Genomic DNA, 18,012 nt, shown 5'->3' with positions numbered 1-18,012 from the left:
CACAATGCATCTGCACTTGGTGGGTTATTCACACGTCTGCAGGTGTTCTTAAAGTGTTTGCAGGTGCTGGAAACTGTTTCCTCAGACATATACAGCATCTCCTTCATCTTCCATGATCTCTAATGCTTATTCCAAAAGTCACAGATTCTGAGTTACTGGGCCAGTAATTACAGAGAGGCCACATATTATAGTACGAGCATTATCGTAGAGCGGTTTGGAGCAGTTTCAAGAGCGAGAGTGTCGAGGGTCAAGTTCTAGCTCGTTTGCCTGCTATCTGTGTAAACTGAGGCAAGTGCCATATTTTCTCCATCCATAAAATGCTTCCTTATAGTGATTAGAAGGATTAAATGTGCAAATAAAAGTACTAAGAACAGTGCCTGGTACACAATAAGCATTGTAAGTGAGTATTAAATTCTGTTAACAGTAATAACTTGGCCATATTCAGTGCCTTTCTCTAAGATACTCATCACACAATTGTAAGAGTAAGTTTGGGGGGAAACTCTATGTCTTAGTACTATGTAAAGAAGCTCGGGTCCAGAGATGTTCAGTTGTTGTATGTTTAGTGCAAGTATGATGCCATCTGCTGCATTTTCAAACATTTTCAAAAGCAGAAGCACAAAAGCCCTGACTCTTGATCCTAAAATGAACATAATAGAATATTGATGAAAAAGTACTTTGCTGACCTTGCGACACCTGGTCCTTCCACTGTGACCTTTTCTCAAGTGTCTCTTTCTAAGAAATAACCTTCCTGCTTCTCCTTTCTCTGCCGTAAACTTACATATTTTGACCAGTAGTCCAAAGGTTTCCTTCTTAGGAAAGGATTGCTCACAGCTATTTTACAAACTTTCTCCACAATCCCTAACCACCACCTCTAGAATTTAGTGTAGCCTTACATCACAGCTTATATGTGTATATACTTATGGTCTCTATTGTCATCCAGTCTTATGAATTCCTTGGATCCAAGGAGATGGTTTGCCCTTCAAACTTCACCCAAATGCATTCCAGGAATATTTCATGAATGCTTGTTGAATGATTTAATAATCATGACAGAATCAAATATTCAGATTTATGTTTCTTTTATAATCAATCAATCAGCAAAGCATTCAACAGGAATTTTCTGGGGCTTCATCTTCTCAGCGCCAGGAGACATAGAGAAAAACTGTAAGACACCGTCCTGTCCTCAAAGAGATAAAAATTGGTGGAGGAGAAGGGTAAGTTCACATGAAAAACAACAAAAACAGAAAGAAAAATACAGCAAATGACTAAATGTGTGGAATCTTTCATTAATTCCTGCAGGTGTCCTAACTGGAAAAGCACAGAATGGGCATGGCCAGGAAGGGGAGCTCAGCAGAATTTTAGGAAGGTTTCATGGAGATTGTCAACCTTGCTCTGACCCTTGGAAGCCAACTAGAACCTGGATTAACTGAAGAAATTGAAAAAAAGTAATCCAGGTGAGCTAAGACCACCATGATTTACGCCAAAATGATGGGTACAAATGTGGTACATGCTGGGTTGGCCAAAAAGTTGGTTACCTTTTTTCCAAACCATGGCTCTAGTAGTGCTTAGTTGTCTTTAACTTCATTTGAAACAATTTTGTTAGAATGTATTTGACAGCTGTCATATGAGTGTGCATTATAAAAAAAAATCAAAATTTGTGAATTTTCGTGCAGCCATTTTAATATTGAAGATGGAAGAATATATGTAACATTTTTGGTGTATTATGCTTTATTATTTCAAGAAAGGTAAAAACTCTACTGAAACGCAAAAGAAGATTTGTGTTGTGTATGGAGAAGGTACTGTGATTGAGCGAACATGTCAAAAGTGGTTTGTGAAGTTTACTGGCACTATTGATATTTTGGCCCAATAATTCTTTGCTGTGGGCTGTCTTATGCATTGGAAGATGTTTAGCAGCACCCCGGCCCCTACCCAGTAGAAGCCAATAGTGAGAGATAGCCAACATACTCAAAATATTCAAATCAATAAAGTTATTGGTGAAATGAAAAGTGTGCCTTTTGTTTTACAGAAAAATATAATGGCCTTTTTGGCCAACCCAATACATGGGGTCAAGGGCACAGACCTGCCCTGACTATGAAGGAAGGACCTGAAAACCAAGGTCTTCACTGCCCAGTACAGTAGCCACTAGCCAAATGTGCTAAAGTTGGTTAGAATTCAATAAAGTTAAACTTTCAGTTCCTCAGTAACCAGCCACATTTCAAATACTAAAGGACACCTGCGTCCAGGGGCTACCTTATTGGATAGCACAAAAGAAAGTTTCCATAATTGCATAAAGCTCTATTGGACAAGTCTGATTGGTTAAAAGGTATCTACACATAGTCTAGTTAAAGATTAGGAAAATTTGGAATAGGAGGGTCGCATGCTGAAAAATGCATATAAGGAAGTATTTCAGAGACAGAGGAGATGCATTTCCAAAGTCTTCTTTGAAGGAATATGCGGTAACCTGACATGGTGAACAAGTACTCATAAACAGAGCCTTGAGTAAATGTATTGTCCATGCCATAGAACTCTGCAGCCTCCTGAAACATACTGGACTCACAAATTCAACAATTCTAATGCACCAGGTGATGTGAGAAGGTGTGATAGACTGCAACTGTTCGCACTCAGAGAGATTGTCTATACACTAACTGAAATAAGGAGTCTCATTCCAATAACTATGAGTGCACATGAACAAGAACTCTGAAAAGAATAGTTGATATGTTTTAGACACAGAATTACTGTTTTAAAGTTGAAAATTTTTTCCTTAATTCTGTTACATTATCAGTATAATTAAAGAAACTCAATGTGGAGTCCACTTGGAAAATAGCACGACCCTTCATGAGCTCTGATCACATGATGGGTCACATGGCCCTAAATGATTTAGTATGAAGAATCAAAACCAAAAGGCTTAGGCCATTCTGGCTACAGTTACCAGTTTTCACAACTGTTTGGAAACCTTCTGATATAATTTGAAGGGCACCTAAAGGCAGGCAGACAGCCAACATCACCACACCTATGATTTGATGATGTGATGTAGTACATCTATATATTTCTTAATCACTTGGACCAAACTACTCCCTTCCTGATACCACTACACACACACACACATGCACACACATACACACTTGATTCAGTCTCTAATAGCAAATGAAACCTGCTAATTCAACAAGGGTCATAGACATTTTAATAGTATTCCTAAAAGAGCACTAGATTATAGACAAATTTTCCTTAGTGAAATTTACTTGGTGACATCACTGAGCTCACCTAATCTTATAACCTGTTGGCAATGCCACAGCTAAAGATCATAATAGAGCATTCCACTTAATTCATATCAGATTGAAATACAATATGCAATGTAAACACTGATTTCCAAGACTAGGAGAGCAGGAGAAATATTTCAAATATCCCAGATTTGGTGGGAATAATCTTTACATTTAGTTTCGGGTAAGTTACTTTCTCATGCACCTCAAAACAGAACCCCAAATACAATAGCTTCCTTTCACAAGCCTCTTTATCTACAACACAAACACAACTGATAACACAACCCCCAAATAGCATGATGGTTCCGTTGACATTGGACCACATCCATGGGCTCTTCTGTGACTAATGGAATATTTCTACACCATGTAAGGAAAACAGCAGTGGTGACCCGTTAGTGAAAAGTCATGTACCTCATATTCCCATGTGGAGTGATTTGCTTTTCCTAAGGAAGCACCCCTGACTGCTTGAGGGCAAGTCAAATATTCAATAATACTACCAAAGACCCTACAAGTTTCCTTGCTCAGTTAAAAAAAAAAATCTGCTAATTACTTTAAGCAATACAGCATGGGAAGCTAAGGACACTAACTTGAAGACAATATTTTCATTATGAGGATACTGATAATTTGATCATAAAGTTACTGGAACTCAAGAATACAGTGGCCTCTCAAGGGCAGGGACCTTATCAAGCCTTGCTCTGCTCATCACCTGAGTTCCTAGAATGCACAGCAAGCACTCAGCACTGGCTGGTGCAGGACTGGGAGGGCTACTAGGGCAACTTGAACACCCTAACTTTCTACCAACACTGCAGAGAGCTAGTCTTTTTTGTTTCTCTTCTCCTGGTCTGAACGATAAAAAATAATTATGTGGATAAAGGACACTCAGATCTAGAAAAAATGAAAGATGTATTCGTGAATCACTCACTGTCTTAAGCAATGGGACTACTGAGATTAGGTGGCTCCACAAGGTCTCTGAGCGCACAGAGGCAACAGTCAAGGACGCTGGTCCTGCAGGTGACGGCCTGCGAGGAGTGCTCTCTCCCCCACTTAGCGCAGTTTGACCAGGGCAGACTTCTGCTCTCCGTGCCTTAGTTCCTCATTTGGCAAACAGAGATGACAATAGTAGTACCTACCTCACGGGGGTTTTGTGGGGATTAAATGAGCATATATCACTTAGAATGATGCCCAGCACACAGTAAGTGCTTATTAAATGTTTAGTGCTTTTACATACTGTTGTTTAGAGACGCAGTCTCAACCTCAGGAAGCTGCATTTTGTCCCAGTGGTAACTACATTAGCAGCAGGCTCAAGCACGTGCTTGGCATGCTGCCAGCACACTCACTCCTCTTTAGGAAATCAGAAACCCCACGTTTTCTCCCTCTGCCATGGTCTTTCACTGGCCCAGGTGGACTGAAAAAATGGGCAGCCAATGGCCACCATCCCAAATGCACAGGCACTGCAGCTAAATGTCAAAGAAGCTGACTGAACTAATAAAAAAATACATTCCATATTCTGGGTCAAAACTAAAGAGATGATCCACAATTCTATCAGCAATTGAGGTTATATATTATACATTGTGATACATACTTACCGTGAAATACTACTTAGCAATTAAAAAAGCAAACTCTTAGCACAAGCAACAACATGAATGGCTCTCAAAGACACTATGCTAAGTGAACTAAGACAACAAAGAGGATTATGTATTCTATTATACCAGGAGTATGAAATTTCAGAAATGTTAAACTATAGTGACAGAGGGCAGGTTCATGCTTGTCAAGAGGAAGGGAAAAGAGAGAGCTTTGAGTGCGAGGGGAATCAAGGAGACTTCTAGGATGAAGGGACTTTCTACGAGTCTGACGTTGGTTACACAGTTGTATACAGTGACAATGCTTCACAGTGTGCACTTAAACCACATGATTTCAAAGCAAACAAGCCAGCAGAGATCATTGTTTCTATAAAGTCTATGGGCACATGAGCAGACTATGTAGTCTCTATAAGGTACAAAGTACATATATACACACTTAATTACTGAATATATAAATGTTCTTGAATATTCAATCAGACAAGGTTGTAGAGCTATATTGTTTTTAAAAAGAATGGGCAGGCAACAACTGTAGCTACTGTTTGGATGGTTGCAAACTAGAAGAGGTCAGTAAAACTTTAAGAAGTAGGAAGTTTCAACACAAAAATCTCTTCCGCCTCATAAATATTTAACTTTACAACTACAACTAAAACAAAGAACTCTATCATTTAACAGTCAAAAAAACACACAACTATTCCTCTACACACCTAGACCAATGGCTTATTAAAGCCTGCTTATAACAAAAGATACAAACACATTTTTAAAAAATAACCATAAATTCATAGTTTAATTCATTTATCCCACTTAAAAAGTAAATAGAGAAAAAACAGTGAGCTGGGGGCTCTGGATTTAGGTTCTTGCTACCAACGAAGGAGGAGGGACTCACCTCGGTGGTCCCGTCCTTGAAGCTCTCGCTGTAAGTGCTGTCCGGGGTGCTGCGCTGGTCATCCTTGAGGTAGGTGCTGTGGCTGGCCATGGAGGGCACGCCGTACTGAGTTTGCTCAAAGATAACCACCCGCTGCTCCTCACCATCTCCCCGGGGATAGTGCACGGGTGGGGTCATGAACACTGGTGTGAAATCTTCTGCTTTCACCACCGTGATTCCTGACACGGGGACGATGGTGGGGCCCTCGGAGATGGCCGTGCTGTACTGTTCCCGTTTTGAATTCTCCAGGTGGTCTTGATTTAGGGAAAGGTTCACTGGAACAGTCTTTAGGACCTGTACTCGGTTTTCTCCTGCGCTCACATTGCTCTGGGCTTCACTGGTGCCAAGACAGTTTCTGTGTGTTTAAACCCACCCCGCAATAGGACAGAATTAGAAAAGTCACCATTATGCAACTCTTCATAACATAACTGATGCAGGCAATAGTCAGTGGATGCAAATGTATAATAATCAGAAGAAAGATGGATGGTGAACTTCACAATGGGATGCAACGGACCTTTGCATCACTAGAGTAGGACAACTACACATGAGCCTCATGGTATCATGCAATCGGCCCCACCCAGAAAGTATTGCTATAAAAAAATATTGACCTTAAATCTAAATAGCCTTTATGCCTAACTTCCAGCTCTCAGGAAATACGGGCGCTGGAAGAAGGACTCATACAACATCACACAGAAGCAACCGGACAAACCAGAGTGCAGCACATCTTACTGACCTGGTTTTCTCAATAAGCCAGAGGCATGAAAAAGGAAGAAGGGTGGGAGGCTTATTCTAGATTAAAAGAGATTTAAAAGACATAACAATCAAATACGATCTTATTTGGATCCTGATCTGAACAAACCAAAGAGGCACTGATGAAGCGATGGGATTTTGGAGGTAATCGAAGACGGGCCGGGTGTTAGGTGACATTAGGGAAGTATGTGGATTTAGTAGGTGTCATAAAGATCTTGAGATAATGTAATAAAATGTTCTAGGTGTTTTTGGAGATACAAAACAGAAGTAGTTAAAGGTAAAATGACACGATGTCAGGGACTCATTTTAAATGCTGTTACAATTTAAAAAAGAAAAGGAAGCCCTGGCTGGCGTAGCTCAGTGGATTGAGCGTGGGCTGCGAACCAAAGCATCGCAGGTTCGATTCCCAGTCAGGGCACATGCCTGGGTTGCAGGCCACGGCCCCCAGCAACCGCACATTGATGTTTCTCTCTCTCTCTCTTTCTTCCTCCCTGCTCTCTGTAAAAATAAATAAATAAAATCTTTAAAATAAAGAAAATAAAAAAGAAAAGGAAAGAGACAATGGAAATTAGGCAGGTGTTAACAAAATGTTATCACTGAATCTGGAAGATGGGATGGATATTTGGGGGGTCATTATACTATCCTCTTTACTTCTGAATATGTTTGAAAAGTTTCAAAAGAAAACATTTTAAAATAGCTTTCATTTTTTAAAAAAGGCAGGAGGAGAACTAACATGGTAATTTGAGGGGAGGTGAGAAGGGTACTTTTCACTTTCTGTGGGCTAAGCTAAAATTTCAGAATTATAGGAAAAGTAAGAAGTGAAAATTTATCATAAAAATATTTTCACTAAATAAAGAAATAGTGTGAGTTCACTGATAGCTTTAGCATTGAATTACTCTCAGAGCTTAAGGAAGTGGTGTAACTGGACTTATGTGAAACAAGATCTCTCAGATCTCAGACCTCCTGGCTGGTACAAAGAAAAAGGAGAGGATTTAGAAAATTAATTCTTGCTGGACTAGGATGAAATATTTTCATTTATACTAAATTCTAGGAGAGAGCAGAAGCAAAGAGAGCTTTGTTTATGAGACATTATTGTTGATCGCAAAATGATTTTACTGGTGAAGTCCCTGTGGTAGTAAAATCTGGGGCCACCTCTCACTTATTTATGGTTTATTCTGATTGCTATAGAGAAAAAATACATATTTGGAATGGAGCCCTGTCTCTGCTGTCTGCTTTTTTTTGCACTAGTATGTTCTTTCCAGGTCTTGTTGGCATCTCTTGTTTAGAGAAATATTCTTTTAAAGATATCATTTATTTACTTTTAGGGAGAGGGGATGGGTGGGAGAAAGAGAGGGAGAGAAAGATTGATGCATGAGAGAAACATCAATGAATTGTTTCTTGCACGCTCCCGACCAGGGACCTGGCCCACAGCTCAGGCACGTGCCCTGACCGTGTCCTGATGGGGAATCAAATCGGTGACATTTCAGTTTGCAGGATGATGTCCAACGCACTGAGCCACACCAGTCAGGGTGAGAAGTCGTCTAAAAAAAAATTGGTTGTCCCAAGATTTGAGTTCCCTTGGCTCCTCCCTGCGAAGGAAGCCCATTAGCTTCTGAGCTTGCCTGACTCTCAAGCAGAACTTGGTATTTCAGCTTTGATTTTTCAGATAAAACTTCAAAGTGAAGTTTGAGGAAAGAATGGCTCCACATGAACAAAGCCAACAGAAAAATATCTAAACTTCTCTGTCACAGAGCTGTAGAAATCATTCTGGAAAATAATCCTTTAAAGAATAAAATCGCAAGTCTACAAACATTCCGGCTTTAAGTAATAACCTGCTTTCACGGCCAAATCAATCAGTGAATCTGCATATAGGATAGAGTGAAAATTTAGAAATTATGTTTAATGTGAGCTCAGTGAGCTGGAGGATGCCAAAACCCAGACCACCCATTTATAGCAGCATTTCCTAAACCCCATTATTTAGAACATTTGCATGGAATGTTAATAGATGTTCCTCAAAGAAAGGAGCCCATGATAAAATCAGTATTAAATCAAAACAAAACAACATTGCCATAACAAGACCACCCTGGCGGGTCACAGATATCATGACCCGGTAGAGGCCCCCCCGGTGTGCCCTCACCTGTTCAACGGTAACCCTGAATTTCTGAAACTCATTTTCTGCCAGACCCTTCTGTGGAGGGTTAACTATTAATGCTTGTGGGCAGCGTCCTGCAACGTGGGTGTGGAAGTGTTGGTCTAGACTTACTAGCTACCAAAGCAATTACCCAGTTTCCACTCCTCTGGGCTTTGAACTAGCACAGTCTCAATGGCTTTGCCAAAATGTTCCAAGTTCACCAACTCCTCTATAGTTAAGAGTTCATTTTAGTCCAAATTTCTTAGTTTTTTTTAATTCATGCAAAATGTGTGAATTCTAAACAAGAAACATAAGTCAAAAGATTTTTTGGTGGTCTTATAAACAAACAAATAAATAAGCAAACTATATAGCTCTATAAATCTAGTCGAGTCATTATTATTACCTGAGGGGGAAATAACTGACTCAGCACCAACCTATAATGTGTACCTATCCCTCTGTAGAACAGCATTGGCTTTAGAAGCTGATGCTGGAGAACCTCAGAGAGACATCCCCAAAATTAGGTGATTAGAACAAAGTAAGAATTATTGTGAGATACCAACTCAACTGCAATATAATTTAAAATTGAACCAAATATTAAAATATGAGAAAAACGCAATGCTAAGAAAGGTACATTAAATATACTTTTTAAAAAATTTTTGTTAATGTCATTGAAATTCCATTTCCATAGAAGCAACTTCTGTATACAAACAGTTGTAATGATACCATGTGAGCACATGGCACCTTGAGTCATGAATGCACTGCAGATCAAATGATATCCTTCCAAATTACATTCAGCCGGAGTCTACAAAGTCATAATTAGTCGATACAAGGTGGTTTTGTCTATACTTCACTGACAGCTTTTTTTAAAGGTGCTCCATTGAAATCACAAAAGTAACCATAAACATACAATAAGCAACTGTCACTCTTTAGTGGTGTTTTAAAAGAGGCTTTAACAAAAACATGGCTTCTTTTGTCTATTTCGATGCAGACAGAGTACACATCTTAGACTCATTTTCTCCCTGATCCCTCTGTGATCGCTGGTAGACAGCATGGTCCTAGCTGAAGAAATAGTGGCTACATGGAGAAAATGTTACAGGGCCCGAAGAGTGGCAGCCTCTCTGTCCCTGTCATCACTACGACCAGCCAGGGCCCAAGGCCCCGGGAGCAGGAGCCTCAGACCTGCGAAGCTGCAGATCAAAGGCAGATAGTCCCAATCTTCTGCTGGGGTGTAACCTGGTGCACAGCCTAGAGCTGCCGGTTGGTGGGTGGCCTCCACCGCTAGTCACACAATCAGACTATAATGTCGCAAGCAGTTCCTATCAAGGCCAGATAAGATTCTGACAGACGTGTAAAGCAGGGGATTTCATTCCTCCTGGTTTCATATTTCCATTTGAAAAAACCTTCCGTAGAAAAACAGCCCTGGCTGGTATGGCTCAGTGGATTGAGCCCTGGCCTTCGAACCAGAAGTTCACCAGTTGGATTCCCAGTCAAGGCACATGCCTGGGTTGTGGGCCAGGTCTCCAGTAGGGAGCATTCCAGAGGCAACCAACTGATGTTTCTCTCACACATTGATATTTCTCTCCCTTATCCTCTCTCTAAAAATAAATACATGAATAAAATCTTTAAAAAAAATAAAGTTAAAAAAGAAAAACACTATGGCATCTCCATTCCTCTGCAGGAGCAGAGATGTATTTGATGAGTCTGGAAGAAGTAGCTGAGCAGGGTTTCTTTTTTCTGTCTGGATCCTCCTTTATGTCCAGATCAGCCTGACCAGAAGACAAGGGGTAATCTGGTCACCTGCAACATACCACAGGGAGGCCTGCAGTCCTGCGTGGGACCAGACGACTAAGGGTGTCTAAGGCAGGACTGAAATGTTATGAATTGAAGATTCAAAATCACATTCTCTGATTGCCTTCATCAGAAATCAAACTGAGATTTTTTTTCCTTTTTGATTTCAATCTGTACGACTGTCTTCTTTTTTCAACTGGTTCTTACTTCAAGATTGCAAAAGAGGAGTGTTAATAATGATCTCCTAACACTTTCCTTGCTCCTGCACCCTGACAATGCTGGGCTGCCTCCCTGGGCTGAGAGACAGCCTGCCTCTCCTCTGCCCTCATCAGAAGCAAGCTCCAAGTGTCCCGACCCCTCAGTAGGCTGATCATAGTTAGACAGCTGAGGAACTGACAGAAAAATTCAGTCCAGCAGTGGGCTACCTTGCCAGCATCACCTCTAGAAGGATTTTCAGCCTCCTTGGAAGGGGGTAGGTATATTAAGAGCCTACTAGTGAACTTTTGGTTGCACAACCAAGAAATGCAATTTTCTCTCCCTACCGAGAGATACTGTCTTTGTCCAGCCTTCAAAAGACAGATGGAGGAGGCTATGCTTCTTAACCCCATCTCCTATCAAGAACAAAAACTATAGTTTAATACTGGTGTTTTCAAAAAACACAGAACAAGAGTTATTTGGGAGGCCAGGCACAGGCCTTTACATAACACCATACCTTTTGTCCTGATCTTCTTGGCTGTCACTCGATTTGCTTATAGGCAGCAGCCTCTTGTCTCGAGGAACCTGGAAACATCAGCAACCATCAGTCAGATTTACACAGATGCAACTGTGACTATGTACAGGGTTATATGCCAGCATAGGCAAAAACAAACAAACAAACAAACAGAAAACTGAAATGGAACGTTCTCTGGAAGAAAGTGGCAGGCTTGCTATAGCCAGGAGGTGGTTCAAGGTTATGGAGGTACAACGACAGTGGACCAGACACAGAGAAGTGATGCTCAACAGAGGCCACACCTGTTGGGGTTCCGCTGTGCGCTGCTGGCACGGGCAGCGCTCTGGGGCCTGCCCGACTCCCGAGCCCGCCCCACCTTGGGAGTGGATGGAAAAGGAACATGATAAATGAAGGATGAATCTGGACATCCTCAGCCTGGAACAGACAGAAAACATCTTAGAGCTACAACAAGCCTCCTGCTTAAGAAAGGGGACTGACCCTGCACCCTGAGGAGGGGCTGCAGGTGCTGACATGGAGGACAGCAAACCCGGCTCGGACCTGCATCCAAGATCGCTCCACCCAGCAAAGCCATCACTTAGAACCAAAGGACAGATACAGAACTTCCCGGACAAGAAAAAGCCAAAGGAGTTCATCACCACCCAACCAGTATCACATGAAATATTAAAGGGTCTTCTTTAAGAAGAAAGAAAAAAAGATAAAAGATATGAACAATAGAATGGCAACAAATACATATTTATCAAAAATTAATCTGAAGACAAAATGAATGAACAAGCTGAATAGAAACAGAGATACAGAGAACATTTTGACAGTTGCCAGATCGAAGGGGGACTAGGAGGATGAGTGAAAAAGGTGAAGGGACTAAAGAACAAATTGGTTCTTTACAGAATGGTCATGGGGAAGTAAAGTACAGCATCGGGAATATAGTCAATAATATTGTAATAACTGTGTATGGCATTGCATGGGTATAAGATTTACTGGGATGATCACTTAGGAAGTTATATAATATCTAATCACTGGGGTGTACACCTGAAACTAATATAATCTTGTATATCAACTGTAACTGAAACATAAAAAGTGATTAAAAATGAATGAATAAACAAATAAAATAAAAGAGCATTTATGAGAAGCATTTTTCTTCTGAATTCCCCTAGCAACTTGTACGGTTTCCGCTCACCTGAAGACACACACGAGCCCGGTCAGCAGAACTGGGGACACCCCACAGCCGGGTGGCTAAGAGTCAGGACCTACACTGAACTGCCAGTTCAAATCTCTAGCTCTGCCACTAACTAAATGCTGCCTCACTTTCCTTATCTGTAAAACAGGCTTACTGTTTCACACCTCACAGGCTTGGTTTTTCTTTATGATAAAGTATTTTTTAATTTAATATTTATTGCACTTTTTCCATTACCATTTAGTCCCCTTTTACCTGCCCTCCCCCCAGCAGTCACCACACTGTTGTCCATGTCTATAAGTCCTTTTTCCTTTTTGCTCAATCCCTCCAGCTCCCCAAACCTCCCTCCCCACTAGCTGTCATCTGCTCTCCATCTATGAGTCAGCCTCTGTTTTGCTTGTTAGTTCAGTTTGTTCATTCGATGCCACATAGGAGTGAAATCATATGGTATTTGTCTTTCTCTGACTGGCTTATTTCGCTTAGCACAATGCTCTCCAGGTCCATCCATATTGTTGCAAAAGGTAAAATTTTCTTCCTTTTTATGTCTGAGTAGAATTCCAATGTGTAAATATCCCAAAGTTGTTTTATCCACTCATCTACCGATAGACACTTGGGCTGCTTCCACATCTTGGCGACTGTAATTAACACTGCAATGAACATAGGGGTGCTTATGTTCTTTCAAATTAGTGTTTTGAGTTCCTTTGGATATATTCCCAGAAGTGGGATTCATGGGGTTTTTAGTTAAATTAAATGAATAAAATTTTTAAAAGTATTTAGATTGTATGGTACTTTATAAGTATTTATTAAATAGATATAAAATAAATCAAAGACAAGTCCTTCATTCACATGTCAATGTTGGGGGTGTACAATATTCCAGGCATTTTGCTAAGTGCTAGATAGAAATGAAATTAATAAAAGATAGCTCCTACCATCTACTGAAGATGATACATAAGCATAAAATTTCTATACCCAGCACCCCCATCCACATTCATAGCAGCATTATTCACAATAGCAAAAGGTGAAAACAACCCAAATGTTCATCTCCAGATAAACAGATAAACAAAATGTGTTATATACATACAATGGAATATTATTCAGCCATTAAATGAAATTCTCATATGTGCTATAATGTGAGTGAGCCGTAAGGAGATTACACTAAATCCCATGTGACTCCAGTCCATACACTTCCCTCTGTAATGCCTGCCTCCGGGTCCCGCCTCCAACATCCCTTCCCGGACTGCTGCATCAGCCTCCTAACTGTTCCCTGCACCTAATCCCTGCAAACCCGTTCTGGATCTATTAAGAAAGTCCAGAGTGATTTTAAAAAGGTAAGTCTGGTCCCATTATGCTCTTACATAACACTCTTCAATGCTCCTCATTATTCTCAAGAACATGGCCTCCAGAATCCTCCCTTCAACGTCAGCTGCCCCCATCACTGCCATGCACACAGCCACACCGCCTCTCTGGCCACGTGACCTCCTCCTGCAGCGGTGTCAGCATGCAAAACCCTCTCTGCCTGGAACACACCCACTCCCCTGCCCCACCCCACCTGCGCCTTCTCCAGGCTAATTTGTGAGCATATTTCAAGTCCCATCTAAATGCCCACATCTCAGATTAGACTACAATCTCCAGGAGTGTCCCCCTTGTACATGGTTTTGTCCCAAGTGCCTGGAGCGTAGCAGGCCCTCACAAAGCACATGTTGAAAGAATGAGTGGATCAATCAAAATAGCCTGGAAAATACAAGAAGTAGGAGAAATAGAGATTCCAAACACTGAAACATGTCAGCAACCCCTGCCCCCCAGATTCATGGAGGCACGCGTCACTATTGCCCAGGTGCACTGACTGATGAGGGCTCTGAGCAGACTGCTCGGTGTAGGACACGATGCAGCCAAGACCATTGCTCACCTTCGGGTGTGTTCCCGTCTGGGCTGCTCTGAACCACGTTTACCTTTGGCCTCCCAAAGACTGTCCTCCACAGAGAAACTGACACCTCTGAACTCCGGCCCCTCTCTTGAGTCTAGATCCACTTTACTGTCTATCAAACATCCCTACCTGGACATACTACAAGCACATCTCATTCAACATACAATTATCTTTCTCCCCATCGCCTTTCTTCTGCACTCCCCACCTTGGTTAACCCAGGAATCATCTCAGACAGCTCATTCCTAGTCACAGGGTTCCCCCACCAACTCCTCTCTCACACACATATACACAGTTCATTGCCAGTCTTTATTCAAACAAAAAGTTAATGATTTCCTGAACACAATGCTTCGTCTGTATTTAGTGTTTATTTTGGTGGCTGACTTAAGGAGAGCCTCACGAGTGCTGCTGACCCAGGGAACCCCACCGTCATGTTTCTGCCAGGTCTTCATCATTTTCCATCCAGACAATTGCAATGGACGGCTCACTGGATCCCTGCCCCATAACCCACCCTCCTGCTGCTGCTGCTGCTGCTGCTGCTGCCACAGCAACGTGCACAGATCCTTCCTACGGTCTATCAGGCCTATGTTCAAGATTCTCCAGTATTAGAGGAAATGGTGCCAGACAGTATGACAAAAGAATTACAAGGTATTTCATTTTCTTCTCAAAATGAAAGGTTGTTAAAAAACAGCTTATAAATATATATTAAGTTATTTATTCACTCATTTATCCAGCAAAAAGCAAGGCCACATGCACCTAGTCCTGGACGCCTATTTGAGAGAATAAACCCCAGTCCACCAGCTGGGCTCTTTCAGAGGGATCTCCCGCCTTTCGGATCAATCTTCACAGCCCACCCCCTTCTGACCCCCACCTCCATCACCACCGCAGTTCAGCAAGACTGACTACCTGGATTCCACTGAGTGCAGCCTGGGGTTTGATACTTCATGTTTCCCCATCTCCTGTTCCCTTAGCCTGAAATGCTTTCTCTCCACCTGTCTGCCTGACAAACCCTCCTCTATGTCCCAACAGAGTAGGCACTGCTTCCTCTGGAAAACCTAAACTCTCTAAGAAGGTGTCAGCCTCTCCCCACTGCTCCCAGAGCACATCCCTTTTACAGCACTTCCTGCCACGAGTTGTGGTTATAGTTTTATGGGGCTGCGTCTGTCCCAGACTGCGACCTTTCAGAGATGTTGAACTGGGTCCCACCTGCCTTTTGATATCTAGCCCACCTCTACAATATCTATTACCATGGCTGGAAGGTCACAGCTAGTTAATAAATATTTATGGGATGGATGGATGAATAGTGGAATGAATAAATGGATGACCATACAAATGGGCAAGCAAACCAACAAAAGAACTGGTTTCCAGCAGCACCAGGTTGACAGAACAGCTGGAAATCAGCTGGCTGGGGAAGCGTATTTTCACTAGACCTGGAATCTGATGAATATGAACCACCAGCTTCATCAGGGAAAAAATAAAGTCAGACAAAGTAAGTTAAACTACTTTTAAAAATAACTTACAAATGGAATTTGTCATGTTTTTTCTGTCACGCTCAAAATTCATCAAGAGGACACATTTGGCTTGAGCGCTCCTATTGGCAAGTAGCTTGAACTGGATAGAAAACTGGGCTAGTATTAGAGCCCCTAAATTATGAAAGGTTCTGGCAATTTGGTTATTTTTACAACAGATACCATCTAAGTAGCTTCAAGTGTATATTTTAACAATTTGAACCCATTTTCAAATGGGTTTAAGAAAAGAATTTTTTAACAGTGAACAGTGTTATGGACTGAATTGTGTGCCCCCAAAGTTCAGGAGTTGAAGCCCTAATCCCCAACGTGACTGTATTTGGAAAAAGGAACTTTAAGGAGGTAATTTAGGTTAAATAAAATCATAAGAGTGGGGCCCCAATCCAGCAGGGCTGCTGCCCTTACAAGAAAAGACATCAGAAGCACACACGCGGAGAGAAAAGGCCACGTCAGGACACAGCGAAAGGATGGCAGCTGCAAGCAAGAAGGAAAGAGAAACCAACCCTACCAGCACTGTGATCTCAGACTTTGAGCCTCCAGAATTCTGAGAGAAAAAAACTAAACCTGCAGTCTAAGCCACCCAGCGCATGGCAAATCTGTTATGGCAGCCTGAGCAGACTAGCACAGTGTAATGGAACAGACATTAGGATTGACCATGACCTTGGGTCAATCCCACCTAGTTGCCTGAACTGTAAAATATAAAACATGGTGATGGGCTTCACTGCAGTGATCCTGTGGTGGCAGGTTTAAAATGTAGGTGGAAAGACTTGGACTTCTCCAAGGAAACACCAAGTGGCGACGACACGGGTGCTGTGGAAGGGCCTGCAGGCCACAGGGGGCCCAGGAACCGGAGGCCGAAGCGGCTTTGGTGGAGGGTTTGGTGGCGGCATCTGAGGTGAAGTGGAAGATGTGTTTGGGACAAGGTCACAGCCATGCCCAGGTCCAGGCCTGAGCTCTGGGGCTGTGGAGCCCATAGAGGCAAGGCCAGGACAAGGAGTGGATGTCCTTCACCAAGCCAGGCCGCCTGACCAAGCACATGCAAATCAAGTTCCTGTAGGAGAACCTCTCTTCTCCCTGCCCATCAGGGAATCTGAGATCATCGGCTTTTTCCCGGGGGGCAACCCTCCAGGCTGAGGACTTGAAGATTGTGCCAGTGCAGAAGCAGACCCATGCTGGCCAGAGGACCCAGTTCAAGGCATTTGTCAACACTGGAGACTACAATGGACATGTCGTCTGTGTGCTAAATGCTTCAAGGTGGTAGCTACTGTCATCTGTGGAGCCGCCATCCTGGCCAAGTTCTCTATTGTCCCTGCGCAGTGAGGCTACTAGGGAAAGAAGCCTGGCAAACCTCCTCTCACACCAGCTTTTGCAAGGTGACCAGCGCCGTGGCTCTGTGCTGGTCACCTCATCTGCCCTCCTGGGCGCTGGCCTGCTCTCAGCCCTGTGCCCACCCAAGCTGCTGCTGAAGGGTGGAACTTCACCAAGACCGCCTCTAAGACCTATGGCTATCTCACCCCCAAGCTCTGGAAAGGGTGCATGTTCACCGAGTCTCCCTATCAGGAATTCACTGTCCATCTTGTAAACACCTGCCCCAGAGTGTCTGTGCAGGGGACACACAGTGGCCACCACATAATTTTATATAAAATAATAGTAATGATAATAATAAAGTGAATGAAGCATGTTGGAAAAAAGACTTTGAAACATATAAAGTATCATGCTATGATATGCCTTTGCCAGCCTCCAAGGACACAGACCAGCATTTCTTGAGTGCCTACTATGTGTCACATACTCCTGTCTGACCATGCCCAACACTGTCCCCTAAGGCACAGGTGGCAAACACAAGGCCCATGGGCCAAATCCAGCCCTCCACCTTGTTTTTTCCAGCCCGGCACCTTGTTTCTACCCGGAGGCAGCACCAAGCTCTCGTTTAACTGTTAAGGAGTAGTTATATGTATACAGTCCTAAAATTACATTCGGTTCTTTGAAGGCAACCTCGAGGATGATGTGTCCCCCAGTGAAAATGAGTTTGACAGTCCTGCCATAAGGGATAACGTACTCCAACCTGAGGAGTAAGGAAAAATGGTGACTATTACAAAAAATCAAAATAGCATTCCAAAAAGGTATTAAAAGTCTATTAGATTTAAATAATAAGATGGCAAGAAATGTTACAATGATTTCCCAGAGTTGATCCTCAAAAAATAGGCTCTCTTCTCGTTAACATTTTACTTTACTGCAGAAA

General features: G+C 42.3%; 1 protein-coding gene across 3 annotated transcripts in view; it reads right to left on the bottom strand.

Annotated features, from left to right (window-relative positions):
• Positions 1 to 18,012, bottom strand: part of GRHL2 (grainyhead like transcription factor 2) — a 137,231-nt gene that overhangs the window by 75,233 nt on the left and 43,986 nt on the right. For all 3 annotated transcript variants that reach the window (XM_045861109.1, XM_045861110.1, XM_045861111.1), the window contains exons 3-4: positions 11,138 to 11,205; positions 5,718 to 6,111 (exon numbers count right to left, since the gene is read on the bottom strand). In XM_045861109.1, the coding sequence (XP_045717065.1) occupies positions 5,718 to 6,111; positions 11,138 to 11,205 (462 nt within the window). The remainder of the gene's footprint in view (positions 1 to 5,717; positions 6,112 to 11,137; positions 11,206 to 18,012) is intronic.

Source organism: Phyllostomus hastatus, unplaced genomic scaffold (genome assembly GCF_019186645.2).
Source record: "Phyllostomus hastatus isolate PE091 unplaced genomic scaffold, TTU_PhHast_1.1 phas_scaffold_21, whole genome shotgun sequence".
Lineage (NCBI taxonomy): Eukaryota > Metazoa > Chordata > Mammalia > Chiroptera > Phyllostomidae > Phyllostomus > Phyllostomus hastatus.
This window is presented reverse-complemented; position numbering and strand designations above follow the sequence as displayed.